The 19,232-nt window shown below is 46.4% G+C and overlaps 1 protein-coding gene across 2 annotated transcripts in view; it reads right to left on the bottom strand.

The window, feature by feature from the left end:
- Crtc3 (CREB regulated transcription coactivator 3) overlaps positions 1 to 19,232 on the bottom strand; it is a 111,535-nt gene that overhangs the window by 38,370 nt on the left and 53,933 nt on the right. For both annotated transcript variants that reach the window (XM_052760866.1, XM_052760865.1), the window contains exon 3: positions 9,096 to 9,215. In XM_052760866.1, coding sequence (XP_052616826.1) covers positions 9,096 to 9,215 — 120 coding nt within the window. The remainder of the gene's footprint in view (positions 1 to 9,095; positions 9,216 to 19,232) is intronic.

Genomic DNA, 19,232 nt, shown 5'->3' with positions numbered 1-19,232 from the left:
TTTTTGGAGACAGGGTCTCCCTATGTAGTTCTGGCTGTTCTGGAACTTTCTATGTAGACCACGCTGGCCTTCAAGTGCTGCCTCTGCCTCCCAAGAGCTAAGATGAAAGGCTTGCACCACCATGGCTGGCTCCTTGTTTGCTGAGACAGAGCTTCTCTTTGGCCTGCAGCTTGCTGTGCTGGTAAGGCTGACTGGCCAGCCCACCCCAGGGATCTGCCTGTCTCTGCCTGCCCAGTGCTCTCATTATTTTTTTTAAACTTTATTTTTTATTTTTATTTTTATTGGTATGAAGGTGTCCGATCCCCTGGAACTGGAGTTACAGACAGGTGTGAGCTGCCATGTGGGTGCTGGGAACTGAACCCGGGTCCTCAGGAAGAGCAGCCAGGGCTCCCAACCATTGAGCCATCTCTCCAGCCCCAGTGCTCTCATTATAAGCAGGGGTCACCATATCCTGTTCTTTCACATGGGTTCTGGGGAATCAAACTCAGGTCCTCAAGTTTACATGCTAAGTACTCTGCCCACTGGGCCTCCTTCCTCCCTCCCCCGCCTCGAGTGTGTGTGTGTGTGTGTGTCCTGTCCAACATCTGTTTTCACGAACTTCATCTACCTGCATTACAAGCACTGCTAAGGCCATCCTATACAGGTGCCTTTTTTCATGGGATGGATGGACTCAGGCCCAGTTAGTTTTAGTCAAGGTATCTAATTCACCTCAAACAGCAATTGGCTCTGGGATAGGCTCGAGATACAAACAGGACCAAGGAGAGTACTTTCCAGGTGGCTTTTCATGAGGTATTTGGGTCCAGGTGGCTCCAGAATGCTTGTCTATGCAAGAAGTCAACACCAGTCGTAATGATATCATAGAGACTCCTGGCCACAGCCCTTGGGTTCCAGTGATATGCTTCCTTTTTCCTCAGGAGACTGAGGCAGGAATACGGCAAGCTTGAGACCAGAGTTGGCAACTTAGTGAGACCTTCTCTCAAACAAAGTAAAAACAAGAAGTCATGGGGCTATAGCTCAGTGGCAGATCACTTGTCTAGCATGTGTAAGGCCCGGGGTTCAATCCCCAGGGCTGGGGGGATGCACTTCCCTTTTGAGTTTGTTTGGGGGAGGCTTTGTTTGTTTGTTTTTAAGACAAGCACTTACTAAGTAGCCTAGGTTGGCCTAGAACTTATCATGTAGCCCAGGCTAGCCTCAGACTCAAAGCAATCCTTCCATTTCAGCCTCATGACTGCTGAGATTACAGGCATTTATAGCCATATATATCTTTAAAAAAATTTCTTTTTCAAAATTAAGGTGAGTTCATGTTACTTCTAAATCAAAAAAGAACTGTATTAGACTTGAAGTGGATGTAAATTCCTGGTGTAAAAGGCATTGTTTCCTAGATTCTATGTTGCTTATTGGGTGGAGCGCATCTCAGGACCCATTCCAAACACATGGAAAGACAATGGAATGTTTACTACACACTGAGTACAGCAGAGCTGTCGGTGTTGACTTGGTGACTTGCACTTAGAGGACTGTTTCAAGGTATTTTAAATACTGTTATTCTCCTGCTTAAAGAAATTAAAAAGCTGGGTGTGGGGGCACATGCCTTTGATCCCAGCACTCTAGGAGACAGAGGCAGGCTTATTTCTGTGCGTTCAAGGCTATCCTGGTGTACATAGTAAGTTCCAGGCCAGTCAGGGCTACAGAGTGAGACCTTGTCTCTAAAAGAAATAAAGAATTAATTCATTTAAAAGGGGGGTTGGAGAAATGGCTAAATAGTTAAGTATGGGCAGCTCACAACCACCTGGAATTCCAGGTCCAAGGGATCCAATGTCTCTGGCCTCCTCGGGAATCTGTACTTATATGCACATACTCCTCCCCCATACATATTTACTTAAATATAATACAAATCAATCTTAAAAAACCCACTTTCCAATATTCTCTCTTGCTGAAAGACTAATCAGACTTCACAGCAGATGTCACCTCACAGTGTGGCTGCAGGGCCCTGGGCTTCGCTCACCTTCTCTCTAGTCTGAGATGTCACTCCACAGTGTGGCTGCAGGGTCTTGGGCTTCCCTCACCTTCTCTCTGGTCTGAGATGTCACCCCACAGTGTGGCTGCAGGGCCCTGGGCTTCCCTCACCGTCTCTCTGGTCTGAGATCTCACCCCACAGTGTGGCTGCAGAGCCCTGGGCTTCGCTCACCTCCCCTCTCTGGCCTGGGCTCCACTACCACGATTACTCTTCTGCCTCTGCTAGTGCCGGGTCCCTCTCCTGTTCTCTCTGGTACATACAGCCTCCTCGCCGACCTGGCTCACTTCTCACTGCCATCGCCAAACCCACTCTTTTTGTCTCTATGTCACTGACTGGATCACATACACACTTAACCATCACCAATACTGCTTTTTATTCGAAATCTTTATTTCTTATATTTGAGGACGAAATAGTATAGAATATGCGAGGTATACATTAAGATATCAGAAATAGGAAAATGGAGATAATAAGCACCTACTGTGTGCCAGGCTTGTGTTAAGCAGATTCATGTTCCCTGTATTCTTGTGTGTGTGTGTGTGTGTGTGTGTGTGTGTGTGTGTGTGTGTGTGTGAGAGAGAGAGAGAGAGAGAGAGAGATTCCCTGGCTGTCCTAGAACTTGCTCTGTAGACCAGGCTGCCTTCAAACTCTGCCTCCCCAGTACTGGGGTTAAAGGTGTGTGCCACCATCACCTGGCAGCTCCCCTACAATCTTAAAAGTTCTAGGAGGCAGATGACATGATAACCATTTTATGGCTAAAGAGACAGAGGTTCAGTCCTAGAAGAACTGAGAGATCCATAATCCCACAGCTGGCATGGCAGGCCGGGGTCAAACCTACCACCCACTGACCAAAGCTTCAGACTGTACCAAGCCACACGGCCTTTTGGGAGGAGGTGAACTGGCACCATGGGACCCAGAAAAGAGAAAACATGTACTCGGGGTATTCTCAGAAGATGGAGCCTAGAAAGGAAAGTGCCACCTGCTTAGGCTCAGGAAAAAAATGGAGTCTTAATGGAGTGGGGACCTGCCATGGAGGCCCAGGTAGGCATCTCAAGTGAATACAAAACATGGACTTAGAGAAATGTGGGTAGTAATGGGATCTTAATGACTTCCTTTGCCAAGAAGAGCACTATAACTGCTAGGTTTGTCTTCCACAAACTTGTTTTCTTTGTCATGTCTCATTACCTTATTTCGTAATCTGACTCTGAGCCAACACAACAAGACAGAGATATAGTCCATAGACACCGACCTTTCCTCAACCTGATCAGGCTTGGTGTCTATGAAGTTCAGGGTAGATCCCCGGAAAGAGAGAAAAGAGGCAGAGGTGATGAGGAGTAAGAGGCCCATGAAACATGAGTATATCAGTGTTGGAGTTGGCAAAGCCTGTAGGGAGGAGACACTGAGTTTCACAGCCTGTGCTTATCTGCCTTTCTTCTGAAAATTTGATGAATCTCTGCTTACAGAAGTTCAATTCATAAAGCAGATGTCTAGCATGGTTTTTCAAGTACACTGCCAGCCTTAAAATCATGAAGTCCCAGTTGGGCATGGTGACACACGCCTTTAATCCCAGCACTTGGGCAATCTAGAGGTAGGCAGATCTCTGTGAGTTCAAGACCAACCTGGTCTACATAGTGAGTTCCAGCACAGCCAGGGCTACATAGGGAAACCCTGCCTCAAAAAAAAATCATTAAGTCCCATCACAAAGTATTGGCCACTTAAGCTAGAATATGATGGTGTAGTAACACGGTAACCAGTACTAGAGTATGATGGTATAGTAACACAATAATCAGTACTAGAATATGATGGTATAGTAACACAATAATCAGTACTTGTTGCCTCAATGTTGAGGGCTAGTGAGTTTGCATTTTAACCTGCCTAATAAGCACTTAGAACATGAAAATGTAGTAAATCTTGGCTGTTCTTCATGTGACTAGATTGAGGTAAAAGAAGCTAGAAGATGTGACCTATGGGCTCTCTCCTTTACTTCTATCTCATCTAATTCAGTGGATAGTTAAAAATCAAAGGTACATGGCCCCTGTCCATGGATTGAGCTCAGTTTAACCTTGCTGACTGCAGGGACTCAGGGAGGAAGGATGCTGGTGTGACTCTGAGCTTAGCAAGGATGGGACTGAGCATGGAAAGTTGAGAAGCCAGGCTTCTCTGTCTAAGAGAAGGAAACTATTTGAGTCTGTCCCATTGTCTGTACTATATCGTTATTGCTGTTCTATTTTCCCTGTTCCCTGATTTCTCTTTCCTTTTCTTTCTTCCTTCCTTCCTTTCTTGCTTTTTTTTTTTGTTGTTGTTGTTTTGTTTTTTTGTTTTTCAAGACAGGGTTTCTCTGTGTAGCTTTGCACCTTTCCTGGAACTCACTCTGTAGCCCAGGCTGGCCTTGAACTCACAGAGATTCACCTGCCTCTGCCTCCCAAGTGCTGGGATTAAGGGCGTGCACCACCACTGCCCGGCCTTCTTTTCTTTGTTTTTTCTCCCTTCCTAAGATAGGGTCTCATTCTAGACCAGGCTGGCCTTGAATTCACTGGATAGTCCAGGCTGGCCTTGAACTGCAATCATCTTCCTGTCTCGGCTTCCTGAGCACTGGAATTGCAGGTGTAAGTCACCATGTTCAGCCCAAATATGCTCCTATAAAAAGAATGTATCAAAACAAAAATTTTAAATTATTAGTCCACATGAGCATGTGCATGATGGGGAGGGGCACCACGCCAAGGCGCATGGTTAACTGATGGAGTAAATTCTCTCTATCCATCTTGCGTAGGTTCTGGGAGTGGAACTCAGGCTGCTAAGCATGCATGGCGAGCCCTTTAGCTGCGGAACCACTTCGCCGGTCCTCGAGTCAAGTTTGAAAAGAAATGGAGGAGACCTTTCTGAGTCTCTGCACATGCGAGGGGGCAGCGGGCTGCGTGGGACATTACGAAATCGGGAATGTTCTGCCTTAAACTCTAAAGGACCAAGGTTTCCCTGCCTTTGGATAGGAATGTTAGGTAAGGGGTGGGTTTTTGAGGTCACATAGGTTTTGAAAACCCATAAAGACAGACATCTATTAACTCCAGAGCTTCTCAGAACCCCACTATGTATCATGAGACTCCAAGAGCAGGTGTGTGTGTGTGGGAGGGGACACAGTGTTTTTCAGACTTAACAGGCTATGAATTCAAGGAACAATGTCCCACGTTCTACAATTTCCATCCTGCTGTGAGCAGATGAGCCAAGGCTGGTTGCAGAGGAGAGGTTCCTGTCAGTTCCTCAGGCATGTGTTTCAGGGCTGCTCAGGCCAGGGTCTCAGTTCTGCTGGGGAACGGTCTAAACACTGGTTTTCTTCCTTTCACAACAACACACCTCTCTCAGAAGATGGCATTTTCTAACACATTACCTACAGATCAGAAAATCATCCAGAAACTCAACAAATAGTGTTTTGAGACGGAGCAAGTCTACGACCATTGGGAAGCCGGGGTGGGGGTGCTGAAGGCATGGCCTGTGGCAAACAGGCATCATTTTCTAGACTGAGCTCCCCAGGCCAAGAGTAGCCTTTGTGGTGCCTCTACTTTGCCTGCAAGTGGCAATGCCCTGGCCTTGAGGCAACCATGCCTGCCAACAGCATGGCCTGCTGCAGAAGGAGTCTCCTGGGCCTGAGCCCTGCGGGCGTGGCTGCCCACTCGGGAAGGAAGCTGGTGAATTTGCTGAACAATGTTCATTTTATCTGTGACCATTGTAGCCCTGCACCAAACCCTTGTTAGCAGACTGCCTACCCTAAACAATACCCACGCTAAGAAACAACTGCAATAAAAGAATTCTGAATACATTTTTTTCTTCTGTTTGTATCAACAAAGGTTGAAACCAGTTTTCTGGCTTTTAAAATGGCAAAACTTGGGGACTGGAGAGATGGCTCAGGGGTTAAGAGCACTGGCTGGTCTTTCAGAGAACCTGAGTTTGCTTTCCAGCATCCACATGGCAGCTCACAACTGTCTGTAACTACAATTCCAGGAAACCTCACATCTTCTTCTAGCTTCTATAGGCACCATACACATAAATGGTGCACAGACATACACACAGGCAAAACATCCATATACATAAGAGATAACTTTTAAAAATTAGACTGGTACTATAGACAAACATGAAAGGCAACAGTTTAAAGTGAGTTACTTCACAGCCAACAGAATGCCGGCCAGGAAAACAAAGAACGACTCAGGTGTCTCCCTCCAAATTCCGAATAAGTTACCACCTGAGATGTAAAAGCATCCTGTTTTCACTTGATGCTCACAGTGTTTTGACCCCTCAAACAGGACCCCAGAGTTCACTGGTGGATACCCCTAGACTAGTGAACTTTCTCTACATCAGCAGATGCCCAGGCCCAGAATCCAAATTAAGGACTTAAAAGTTGACCACAGAGAAATGGCTCCTGATCAGTGAATCAGACTCATCCCTCCGGAAGCTCAACACCTTTCTCTGTATATTCCTTCCTTTCCTTTCCCTCGGAGCTGGCAAGCCTTGTTGACACTCTTAACAGGCTGATTCAGAGTCGGGTCATCCTCAGGATATAGTACCTGCAAAGAGACAGGTTCTCTGAACATGCAGCGTAGTCCCTTCTGGAACTTTATACATTCTGTTCCCTTCGCCAGAACGTTTCTTTGGAAACTGGAACTCTTGCGTATTACCATCTGCGGTGGTTTTAATGAGAATGGCCTCCACAGCCTCATACGTTTGAATACTTGGTCCCCAGTTGGAACTATTTGGGAAAGGTTAGAAGTTGTGGCCTTGTTGGAGGAGGTGTTATGGGGGTGGGCTCTGAGGTTTCATAAGGCATTCCCAGTTAGCTCTCTCTGCTCTGCGGTTGTGTCTCCAGATGTGAGCTCTCAGTCACTGCTCCAGCGCCACGCCTGCTTCCTGCCATGCTCCCCACTATGACGGTCACAATCTCTAACCCTCTGAAACTCCAAGTCCCCCATAAACTCTTTCTTCCATGAGCTGTCTTGGTCATGGCGTCTTATCACAACAATAGAAAAGTAGCTAAGGCATGACCTGAAGTTACTTTCCTTAATTAATTATTATTATTTGCCTCTTAGCTGTCGGTCGTCTCCCAAAGGACTGTAACTCAAGAACACAGGGATGACATCTATTCATCACTTTGTCCCCAGTCCTCAAGACATCGCCTGGTCCAGGAAGAGTCTCCATGAATACACATTTAATGAATGGACCTACCACACCCGACTTCTTACTTAACCCTCAAGCCTCAATCTCCATTCCTTTTCCTCTCCTTCCTTCTCTTCCTCTCCCCACCCCTCTCCTTTTTACCCCTCTTCCCCTCCTCCCCTCCCCTCCATTTCTTTTTCATGCTGAGAATTGAACCCAGGGCTTGCTTTATACAAGCTAGGTTCTCAGCCACTGAGCCACATTAGCAGGAAAAAATTTTTTCTTGAACCCAAAGCCTTGAGACCGTTAGGCAAGTACTCTACCACTGAGCTATACTCTCCTGCCCATGTGTTGTTAAATCAGGCAGAAAAACATTTGGTCTTTTGCTAGAGAATTCCAAGCAGTTTGAACAATTGCTTGGTGTACCACTCCGTAACTCACATGTGCTAGCTACATTGTGTTTCCCTTTTACCTTCTGCATTCTATGGGAAGTCATCACTCATTCCAGGAAGGAAGTCTCAAGACCATCTGGCACTTTCATTTTCCCTGACAGCAGCCATATTACAGACAAAGCTAGAAGTCACTGCACCTTTGTGGATCTAATCCCGTGTGTCTGGAGAGGAGATGGGGGAGATCAGTATTCTCTGGGATCACTTTCCTAACAGAATAAAACCCAAGGGGCCTGGAAAGCAAGAACAGTTGGGGCTTCCTCTGTGAGTCCTGGAGAACAGGAGTATTCTCTAGCACATGGCTCTCCTTGCCACTGAGTGGACAAGCCTGGGCTACATGAGTCACAGGCTAGTTACTCTGACATCTAGTTTTCTCGTGGGAAAATGAGGGTTAAAAAAATAAACAATTCATTGAATTCTGAGGACTAAATGACTTATAAATTACCCTGCACAGTGCCTGGCATGGGTAGGTGCTCAGTAAACATGAGTGCCCTCCCCCACTTCCTGGTTTCTAAGCTTGTGAAGCCAACTCTACCATCACTGCCAGGAATCAGCTCTCTGTAGGGAGACTCGCCCCGCCTCTCTGCTCCTTCCCCGGCCTGCGCCTGCGCTGAGAGAGTGAAGTGAGACAAGCGCCTGGCAGGTTGCTCTTTCTCCCTCTCCCACAGCATCCAAACCCTCAGCTCTGTGGGGGCCTCACGGGATGCCACCCCAGCCTGCCCCACTCCTAAGAAGCACCACTTAAATCAAACTGTCAGATGGATTCACTGGCCCCTTTTCTTTATTACTTAGCAACACAGAGTTTGGTGTCACATCATTGTTTAAGAATTTTCCTAAATACCGCTGGAGAGATGGCTCAGTGGTTAAGAGCACTTGCTGCTCTTTCAGAGGACTGGAGTTCAATTCCCAGCAACCACATGGTGGCTCACAACTGTCTGTAACTCCAGTTCCAAGGGGATCTGACACCCTCACACAGACATACATGCAGGCAAAACACCAATGCACATAAATTAAAAGGAAAAAAAAGAATTTTCCTAAATACCAAGTTTATATTTTACTTGTCACTTACTGAGTTTGAAACTATACAAATAGACAATCTTAAGCGATTTCTCCTTAAAGTTCCAAAAGCAGGTCATCAGGTCAACAGAAATGCAAACATCAATTTGCCCGTTTTTTGCTAGATGGACTAAATCTCTCTAAGTTGATTCCAAGTCAAGCTTAACTGCTGATTTCTGGAGACAATGCTGAGGATACCTTACATGCCAGAATTACATGTTCATGCGCTGTTGTTCCAGTCAACGGAGCTTTCCCGATGTTTTTTCACAAACACCTCCCATGGTCTTTCCCAATCTGGCTGCAGAAGTGTTTACAGTGTTGGACTCAGTCACTTTTATTGCTTCCTCTCACAGATCAGATAGAATGACAGTGAGATAAATCCTGAGCGGTTCTCAAGCATTTCAGAACGCACACTCTCCTCAGACCGTGAAAAAGGATATTTGTCTCCCTGGCTTCTCCCCAGCCCGTCGGTGAAGTGGGTGGAAGCGGTTCCGGGCGGGCCTCTCCACCAGCCCATGGTGGCGGGTTCCACGGACGTTATCAGCTTGATGAAAAGACGGCTGCAGAGAAAGGAAGAACGTTTGGCCTCTAACCGTGAAGTTGCCACTCACCCTCCAGAGCGACTGGTAACAGACAAAAAGCCCGGGTTTCTAATTGTACTATTGCATGTTGGTGCTTTGTGTCAAGGTAAATAAAATGTCCCATGCGGCTGTTTCTACACAATTACAGAATACATCAAAAACAGTCTTCAATGTGTTAATATGGAAGCAGACAGACTATACATAAAAACTGTCATAATTAGGAAAAAGAGAATGGGGGGACTATGGCTTCAAGTTCTTCCAGTCTATTCTTGCCTTCTGAGAGCTAAAATTTTGAAACGTATTTACTGGGCCAGCAAGATGGTTCTGTGGGTAAAGGTGCCTGCCTCGCAAGCTCGAACCTGGGTTCAACCCCCAGATCCTACAAAGAGATGAAAGGAAAGAACCGTCTCTACCAAGCTGTCCTCTGACCTCTCCACAAGCACCACAGAATGTACACCCAAATGCAGCATGCACGAGTGTGCACTTACTCAAGCACACGCGTGCACACACACACAAATGTTTAAAAATGCAATATTGAGTTGGGTGGCACCTGTAACCCCAGAATTTGAAGGGGCAGAGTTAGAAGAACCATGAGTTCAAGGCCAACCTAGGCTAGAGAGTGAAACCCTGTTTCAAATAAATAAATAAATAAATAGGTATCAAAAAGAAACTAAACTCTGCTGCCCGAAAGTACTTTTTTTTTTCCTTTGCTTTTCAAGCTTACTTGTGCACAACTTTTGCATCGCTGTACCCAGACAGTGAATATATTTTTGAGATCTATTTTTGTACTTAACATCATTTCATAATATAAAATCTTTCTATTTACTAATTCAGAAATCATATAGTACTTCATTTCTAATACTCATAAAGCCAGCAATCTACATTGTAATTCAAAAACTGTATGATCTAGAGACGCCTCAACAGCTTCCTCTTGCTAACAAGTCACTCTGGCTTTCTTACCTATAAGACAGGAATGATAGTTTCCATTTAGGCTTGTGAAGATGGGAAATGAGGACAGGCGGCGGTGGTGGCGCACACCTTTAATCCCAGCGCTGGGAGGCAGAGGCAGGTGGATCTCTGCTGTGAATTTGAGGCCAGCCTGGGCTACAAATTGTTTCCAGGACAGTCAGGGCTACACAGAGCCCTGTCTTAAAAAAAAAAAAAAATGAGGGGCCAGTGAGATGGCTCAATGTGGTTTAGGTAATTGCCACCAAGTCTGATGGCCTGAGTTCAATCCTCCCAGGACCCACATGGTAGAAAGAGAAAAACGACTCCCATAAATTGTCCTCTGACCTCCACATACATGCCGTGGCACACATGAATAAACAAGTCAATAAATAAATGTAATAAAAATAAAGACAAAATAAAATGAAATGAGATCCCTTATGCGTGGACTGCTCTGTCCCAGATATATCTGGGCATTAGAAGGGAAGATGTACGTGTGACAGGGCATACTGGGAAACATCCCACTAAAGGTCACCCTGCAGATCCTTCTCATGGTTAGTGTCTTCTCCAGCACGGGAAGGAAGCCTCCCTACATCTCCCTCAACAGACCTAGACCTCAGTGAGGCACCATCTGTTGCTCATGCCACACCACCTCTAGCTGTAGGCTAGAATGAATGTCTGTGGAGCGGGGAGGTAAGCGGACAAGTGACTTGAGGCGGCAGTGGCCAGTGACTTAGGAGCAAATGGATATCTGGTCCAAACAAACTCTCATACCCTTTTCTTCCTGCTGTGAGAATGCTAGGTCCCAAATAAAGCATGTTCCTTCTGCCTGGACTGCAGAAAGACACAGGAGGAGAGGTTCAGTGGGTGCCCTGAAGCTATTGCCTGTAATCCAAGTGAAGAGCAGATGTCTGCTGAGAGCCCTGGTGTTTGGATCGCTGTTCCCGTAGCTAACCCTCCTGCTTCGGTAGGGACAGCAGGAAGAGCTGCACTGAGGAGAGCAGAGAACCAGGAGGCAGAAATCCAAGACTGTACACACTGCTGCCATATACTTTCAGGAGAGCCTCAGCTCAGCTCTGAGGAGTACTGTAAGGATCCAGAATCTGAGACTCAGGAGACCTCAGTGCTATCTGGGGTGCAGTGAGGATCACTCAAGGCAGATGAGCATTGTCAGCACAGCGCAGCAACAGAGGTGGAAAAGTCATCTGGAAGAATTTCTAACAATTCCAAGAACTCACTGTGGGAGAAACCCAAATTCAGCTGTATTTCCATGGCTTTTTGTTTGTTTGGGATAACTTTTATTCTGAAACAATAAAGGGAGGGCTGGCCAAGGAACCTGGTCAGGGTCTGGAGCCAGCGCTGCTCAAGTGGGCCCCTGAGCACCAGAGAGCAGAGGGAGGGAGCACGGGGCGTTGTTAGTAGCAACCGAAAACACTACCAATAGCCTGAAAGTGCAAGTTAACACCAGGAGGCCAGCAAGGACCTCAACAGCCCAGAGCTGGCTGCTGGGCTGTCATACAAGATGACCTGATTGTTGAGGGTGAGCACAGAGAAATGCCTGGGGAGCAACCCAAGGGACAAGAACTATTCTGGCCCTAAGTTATCAATCTGCAGGAGGGCAAACTGAGTAGAGCCTGCTCCAAAAAACAAGATTCCATGGAGCCCCAGAGGTAGGGAGCGGGCTGAGGCTAGCACTCAAGTGGGCAGGAGATGGCCAACGCCACTTCTTCCTTTGTTTCTGTGGTGAGCTATGAGGAAAGGGGATATGTGGATATTCAAAGCAGCTCAAACTACTGTGGGAACTGAATGTCCACATGCAAAGAACCTTGCTCTCAGGCTCTCCTTATCTTGCAGGATAGTAAACTCCCAAATTGTTCTGGAAAACAAATCTACCAGGGCAGCAAACTGGTCCTGCGTCTCAGGTATTAAGTGGCTGACAAGGCAGGAGAGCTACACCTAACACAGACGGCAGAACCTTTCAACAACGACTGCTGAAATCACAGCACTGTTAACATCAATGTCCACCCCACCCCCACCCCTGCAATGCTAGGCAAGCGCCCTACCACTGAGTTCCATTTCCAAACCTGGTTGAGTTTTTTTGGTGGTTGTCATTTTTTTGATAAGGTCTTGCTAAATTATTACTCTGGCTGGCATCTGAACTTGTGATTCTCTTGCCTCAGCCTCCTCAGTAGCTCAAATTACAGGCTTACAACACCAGGCCTCTGCAAGTTGTGGGTTTCAGTGAAGAAATCTAGAGCTAATAGCCCACTGTATTATACTCTCAGAGCACTCCCCCAAGGGACCAAGATCTTGGGTAGCAATCAACCTCTCCCACCCCTCTGTGTGTGTGTTCATATGCACACACACCCAGATTTATTAGGAAAAAGGAAGAAACAATTCGACAGAGTGGGAGGGGTTCCACAGAAGGAATATCCTGGGTTTGGGTATTGTGTTTGCTTGTATGTTTTGTTTTTAAGCAGATTCTGATATAGCCCAGGCTGCCCTCCTACTTAGCTGAAGATGACTTTGAACTCCTGGCCTCTTGTCTTCACCTCCCAAGTGCTGGATTGCAGATGTGCACCACCACGGTACTAGGGAGGCGCTCTGCCACTGAGCTGCATTCCCAGCCCCGGCGAGGGCTCTTCGTGTGCAGGTGACCATACATAGGTGACAGACAGCACACAGGTGTCCACACCATATCACTTCTGAAAGCCACAGCTGGTGCAGCTGGGCCCCTCCCCTCCCACTAGATTCAGTCAAGTCTAGTGGCCAGAGGGATACATTGCCTCCACTGGAGCTGCAACCGCTCATCACTAGGACACATTTACACTGCCTCTCTCAGCGGATAATCAACATTGCTGACCTATCATTACATTTGTGGTTAATTAGAATTCCACATCTTTCTCACTTCACTGGCAAACATATGGGGATTCCTATCAATCACTTTTGGTCATTCAATGAGCTGAGTCCGAGAGCTGTATGTTAAGGGAATTATCATTATTAAAGGCCTGTATGGGGCTGGCAAGACAGCTCAGGGGTTAAGAGCACTGGATGCTCTTCCAGAGAACCTGGGTTCGGTTCCCAGCACTCACCTGGCCACTGACAGAGAATCCATGCCCTCTTCTGGCCTTGGAGGGCACTGTACACATGTACTACAAAGACAAAACACCCATATACATAAAATAAAAATAAATGAATCTTAAAAAAATTTAAAAAAATAAGCTGGATATGGTGACACACGCCTTTAATCTCAGTGCTTGGGAGGCAGAGGCAGGTAGATCTCTATGAGTTCAAGGCAAGCATGTTCTACACAGTGAGTTCCAGAACAGCCAGGGCTATATAGAAAGACTCTGTTTCAAAAATCATAATTAATAATAATAATGATAAACAGTAAAGTTTAAAAGTATACATATGCAATAGTATATGATTTATTTATAATCAACCAAGACATACTTTATTTCTGTAGCAAAATAGAAAATAATTCTAAGTTAAGATTATACTTCTATACAAAGTAATTATTTATTCATTTGTTTGTTCTGTTTTTGTTTTTTCGAGACAGGGTTTCTTTGTGTAACAACTCTGCCTGCCCTGGAACTCACTTTGCAGATCAGACTGGCCTCAAATTCGCAGGGATCCGCCTGTCTCTGCCTCCAAAGGACTGGGTTTAAAGGCATGCACCACCACCACCTGGCTATACAGTTATTAAAAACAGAAAAATATGATTATAATACCTTAAAGTATGGGCTTCTAAGTACTAACCTTTTTTGGGGTGGAGGAGTTTTGAGACAGGATTAATCTATGAAGCCTTGGCTCTCCTAGAAAATGCTCTGTAGACTAGGCTGGCCTTGAACTCAGAGATCCACCTGCCTCTGCCTCCCAAGTGCTGGGATTAAGGGTGTGTGCCACTACCTCCCAGTGCTAATCAACTGACATTCTTTTTTTTTTTTTTTTTTTTTTTTTTTTTTGGTTTTTCGAGACAGGGTTTCTCTGTGTAGCTTTGCGCCTTTCCTGGAACTCACTTGGTAGTCCAGGCTGGCCTCGAACTCACAGAGATCCGCCTGGCTCTGCCTCCCGAGTGCTGGGATTAAAGGCGTGCGCCACCACCGCCCCAACTGACATTCTTGTATATAATGAGTTCTACTAACATTTTAAAACTGTTCCTGTCTAGCATACATGAAACCCTGAGTTTGATCTTCAACACTCCCAAGACAGATAAACAGACACACACACCATGTATGCACACACATCTGGATGTTTATATGTATATTAACCCAGCTCTGGTGGTATGCACCTGGAACTCTGGCTACTCCAGAGGCTGAGGCAGGAGACCTGCTTAAGCCCAGAAGTTTAAGGGTAACAAGGGATCAAGATTTAGCCCACAAATAGATCTTTTGAAAGTTCTGATTGACAATGCCAAAACCCCGGCATCTTCACAGAGCGTCGCCAATCAACAGTCTCAAACAGAAGCCTTCTATCTAGGCAGCTCTCAGGAGCTGTACACACAGTGATCAACAGAGATCAAAGAATGGCTAAAACGGCAAAAGTGACAGAAGACCATCAGGGCCAGAAATGCATACTGGCCTGAAACTTCAACACCACCCAAGATTATAACATGATTCAGTATCACTTACGTGGCAACTTCAGCCATCTCAGCAGTAAAACAAGAAACCAAGAGACAGAAGCAGAAGGGAGCCAAAGAACACTAAGAAGGGACCCCTGGGATTCTCTCTTATACCCCACACAGGCCTCTTTAGTCTGCAACGGGGGTGGGGGGGGGGCAGGGAACGAAGGTAGGGATGGAGCTGCCGGTCTATCAGTGTGCATTAGACAAATAAGGCAAGGACTGCCACAGGGGCAAGCTGGGTCTGCTTGTCCTTCTACAGACGGGAACGAGGTCCAGAGAGATAGTGAGTTTTCTCAGGAAGGCAGAGCTAGAAATACGTTTTTGTTAGTTAAATTGTTTTTGAGACAGTCTCTCACACAGTCCATGCTGGCCCTGAACTATGCAGCCAAGGCCCCTCCCTGCCTCTGCCACCTACGTGCTGGGATTACAGGTGTGTGGCACCCTGCCCAACAGCCTGGAAACTTGAATTCTGAATCTCTGAGCCTCATTCAGTAATCTTTACACCTTATCACTCTGCCTTCTTTGCTAAATGGCCTACATACAATCAACTGCTTTTGAGATTTTAAATAGAATTTTAGCTGATGGATAAATTCTTTATTAAGACTCTTTCTTCCCAGGCATATCAGTACAGGCCTAAAATCCCAGCACTGGGGAACTGAGGCATAAGGATGAGAAGTTCAAAGTCAGCTTGGGCTACACAGTAAGATTCTGTTTTCAGGAGATGGGTGGATGGATATATATCTCCTAAGCTGTAGCTCAGTGGTAGAGCACACTTATATAAGGCCCTTAGCTCATTTATTCACTCCTCAGCAACACACACACACATACACACACACACACACACACACACACACACACACACACACACACACACACAGTTTAAATGCTACTATGTTTGTAAATCTACTAAAGATCTAAAAGTCAAGTGACGGTAGCCTGGTAAGATACTTGATTATGCTATAATGTATATAACACACCTATGGAGTGATATTCACCTATGATCTCATTTGAGGTAGGCAACCAACTTCATATTTCACAATGGTCAGCTAGCTAAAGCCCTAGAACTGTTTTCCGGTCAAGCCATGCTTCCTCCTTTAGACTGAAAATGCTCCTTCAATAGTCCTACAAGCCTCTCTGTACTCAGGTCCACAGCTGTCTCCTACTTCCCTGACAAGAGTAGGCAGGGAGACTGGAGGCAAGTGTGGCCGGAAGGTCAGAGAGCAGACAGGGTGAGTGAGTGCTTGGACTGAGGTCACACTGAAATGGATCACTGAGCTCTCCAAAACGACCCTTTAGTTAGCCCGTCATGGTGAAGTTCTTGAGTTTTTGGTAAACTTGTGAACACTGGCCCCAGGTACTGACCATACTTCAGCTGAGCAAGGGTAGGAGTTAAGGCAAGCTTTATGAGCAGGGTTTATTTATACGTGGGCTAGAAGGGAGACATGCTGCAGGCTTGCTCTTCAGAAGGGCATGTGTGATAAGCCACCTCCAGAAGCTCTTTGGTTCTCATGATGTCTTCATTAGAGTTCCTGTAATAAACCATTATGGCCAAAGCAACTTAGGGAGGAAAGGCTTATTCTGGCTCACATATCCTGGCTCACCACAGTCCACCGAGGGAAGCCAAGGCAGGGACTGAAGCAGAGACCATGGAGGAAAGCTATTTACTGGCTTGCCCCTCATGGCTTGTTCGGCCTCCTTTGTTAGACAACCCGGAACCACCTGCCCAGGGAACAGACACACACACACACACACACACACACACACACACACACACACACACACACAGTGAGCTGGGACCTTCCACATCAATCATTAATCAAGAAAAGGCCCCACAGACCTGCCCACACGTCAATCTGATGGAGGCGTGTTCTCAGTGCAGGTTCCCTCTTCCCAAGTATGTTCAGGTTTGTGTCAAGTTGACAACATCAACCAGCACACGAGACAGAGACCAACATGCCCACAGCCAGATGTGCCAGTGTCCTGCCAGGCTCCCTGACCGCAGCATCCCCACATTCCTTTGCCTTCTGCAGCATCAGAGCCCAGCAGAGAATGGGATTTCAGCGCACAAACTCCTACGAGCTCTTAACTGTCGTGGAGTCACGCTTTTCTCCAGGTATCTCCTCCTCCTCGGCCTTCAAGTGCCACACAAAAGGAAAGGAAGCCTAATTAGATGAACCAAGCTAAAAGACTGCTCTATGAAATGCTGGAATACAACATGGTTTTGATAGTTGGGTTGTTTGTTTTGGCAGTGAAGGTCACAATCAAGGCAGCTAGTATGATTACAAAGGGCCAGGCAAAAGAATCTGTCCAAACAAGTAATAAAGGCTGGGGCACGGTGACACATGCTTAGAATCTTAACACACAGGGAGCCAGGGCAACAGGTGAGTTCCAGGCCAGCCTGGATACACAGCAAGACCCTGTCTCAAAAGAGAAAAAAGTTACAAGGGTATAACAACGAACAACACGCCAAACATGCTTAGAGTGTGGGGTCTCAGGCTCAGCTGGGGCAGCCTTTTAAGACGATGAGGGTGAAAAGGGCAGCATCTCTGGCAGGGCTCTCCATCCTAAAGAGGGGAGATGACACCCTGGCTGAACAGACCTGAGAGCTGAGAGTCCTAATCCCTCCCTCCAGCACCCACATGGTGCCTGCCATGTAACGGGTGCCAACATGTTTGGTTAATTATCTAATGTTTCTAGCAACTCAGGCTCCAGAGCAGAGTGTGTCCCCCAAGGGATTCCCAGCATGAATATAGTTCTGTTCCCACTTAGTTTTATATTTGTGTATGTGTTTAACAGGAAAGTGCCATATGCATACAATTTATAAACAAACAATATGCCCAAATTGGTGACACAAAACTCTTTTTATCATTAGCATGAGTGATCAGAAAGTTTAATGGCAAGACGTTGATAATTATTAAAAGTAGTGATGGTTTATTATTCCATTCTTTCTACTTTTGTGTCCAGCTAAAAATTTCCATATTAAAACAAAGAGTTTCAACTTCAAATCCTCAGGGCGGGCGGCCATGGAAAATGAAGGTTTGGAACAGTTGAAAGGCTTTGTACTCTGCTTTAGGTCATGCCACTCTGGCTCTGCCGGAGAAGAGGTTTAAACTGCATGTTTCCCACCTCCCTGCCTGGAGTGATGTGTTTGGTGGTGAGCAAGGCCACCTGCTGAGCACAGCTCCCTTCAAGTCTGAGTGGGACTGGAGACCTCTGTTCTGGGGAACTGAGGTCTGCCCACTCAGCTCCAGGCGGCCCATTTGCTTCTTTCGATGACAGAAAGAACCGAGGAGGGAAGAAATGGCTTGGATTTTTGGCTGGTTGGGTGTTTTCCAGGTTCTCCTCAAACTGGACATCCTTCCTGCCTCAGCCTCTCAAGTACTGGGGCTGCAGGTATGTGCCATCACATCCAGCAGGGAACTGTTCTGTTGTAGGTCAGAAAGCCCTCCGAGAGAACTCGTTTTTGATGAACCAAGGCTTGAGCTGAGCAAGGGCAGGGAGAAGCAGGAGCCAGACCTAGAAACGGGATCAACAGGAGGGAGGATGCCGAGAAAACAGCCAAAGGGTCAGGCAGAGACTCTAGGCCCCACTTTTAGGAAGAGATCAAAGCACCTGCCACAGAGGATGGGTAGAAGAGACAGTTATGGGGTGCTGCCCTGCGCCCCTCTTTACAGCCCTGCTGCATTCTGACTCACACCAGATTCACCGCTGTGATTAAACTTGGTGAGACACTTCACTGAGTTTCAGAAAGATCTAGAATTTAGATTAAAAGGAAAAAAAAAAAACCTGAGAGGGGAATAGACAAAACAAGAATAGCAAAACGTGGAGGATACTAATGTGGAAGATACTGTTGTAAGCCTGGTAGCACAGGCCTGTGATGCCAGCTACTCAGGAGGCTGAAGCAGGGAATCAAAAGTTCAAGGCCTGCTTGGACTACAGAGTGAGTTGAAAGCCTGCCTGGGCAACTTAGTGAAACCTTGCCTCAAATTAAAACGTGCAAAAATGGATGGGAATATAATTCAGTGGTAGAACACTTGTCTAATGCGCACAAGGTCCTAGGTTAATGCCAAGCAGACGGGGGTGGAGGGGGGTGGGTGGATGGGTGGGCAGGACACCTTGAAGATATTGAAACTAGTAAGAGTACATATAGTTGGTTAACAAAAAAGCTCCCCTCACCCCTACAGAGCATGTATAACTTTATGTCTTGTTTTTCTTTCTTAACTATTGCTGTTTTATTTTACTAGTGATATCTCTTTTTAAAATGTATTTATTTGCAGGCATATTCTCAAGGTGCAGTTCTTGTTCTGCAGCATGCTTCTGGGACGTTCTCTTTCAGGCCGAGCTGCAGTACCCTCAAAGCATTCACCATCTCTCGAGGGCATCTGCCCGGATGAGAGGCTGCTCAATGCACACACACACCACAGAAA

This window comes from Peromyscus californicus, unplaced genomic scaffold (genome assembly GCF_007827085.1).
Source record: "Peromyscus californicus insignis strain IS unplaced genomic scaffold, ASM782708v3 Scaffold_4__1_contigs__length_199733344, whole genome shotgun sequence".
Lineage (NCBI taxonomy): Eukaryota > Metazoa > Chordata > Mammalia > Rodentia > Cricetidae > Peromyscus > Peromyscus californicus.
Note: the sequence above shows the minus strand (reverse complement) of the source record. Positions and strands in the feature narration are given on the sequence as shown.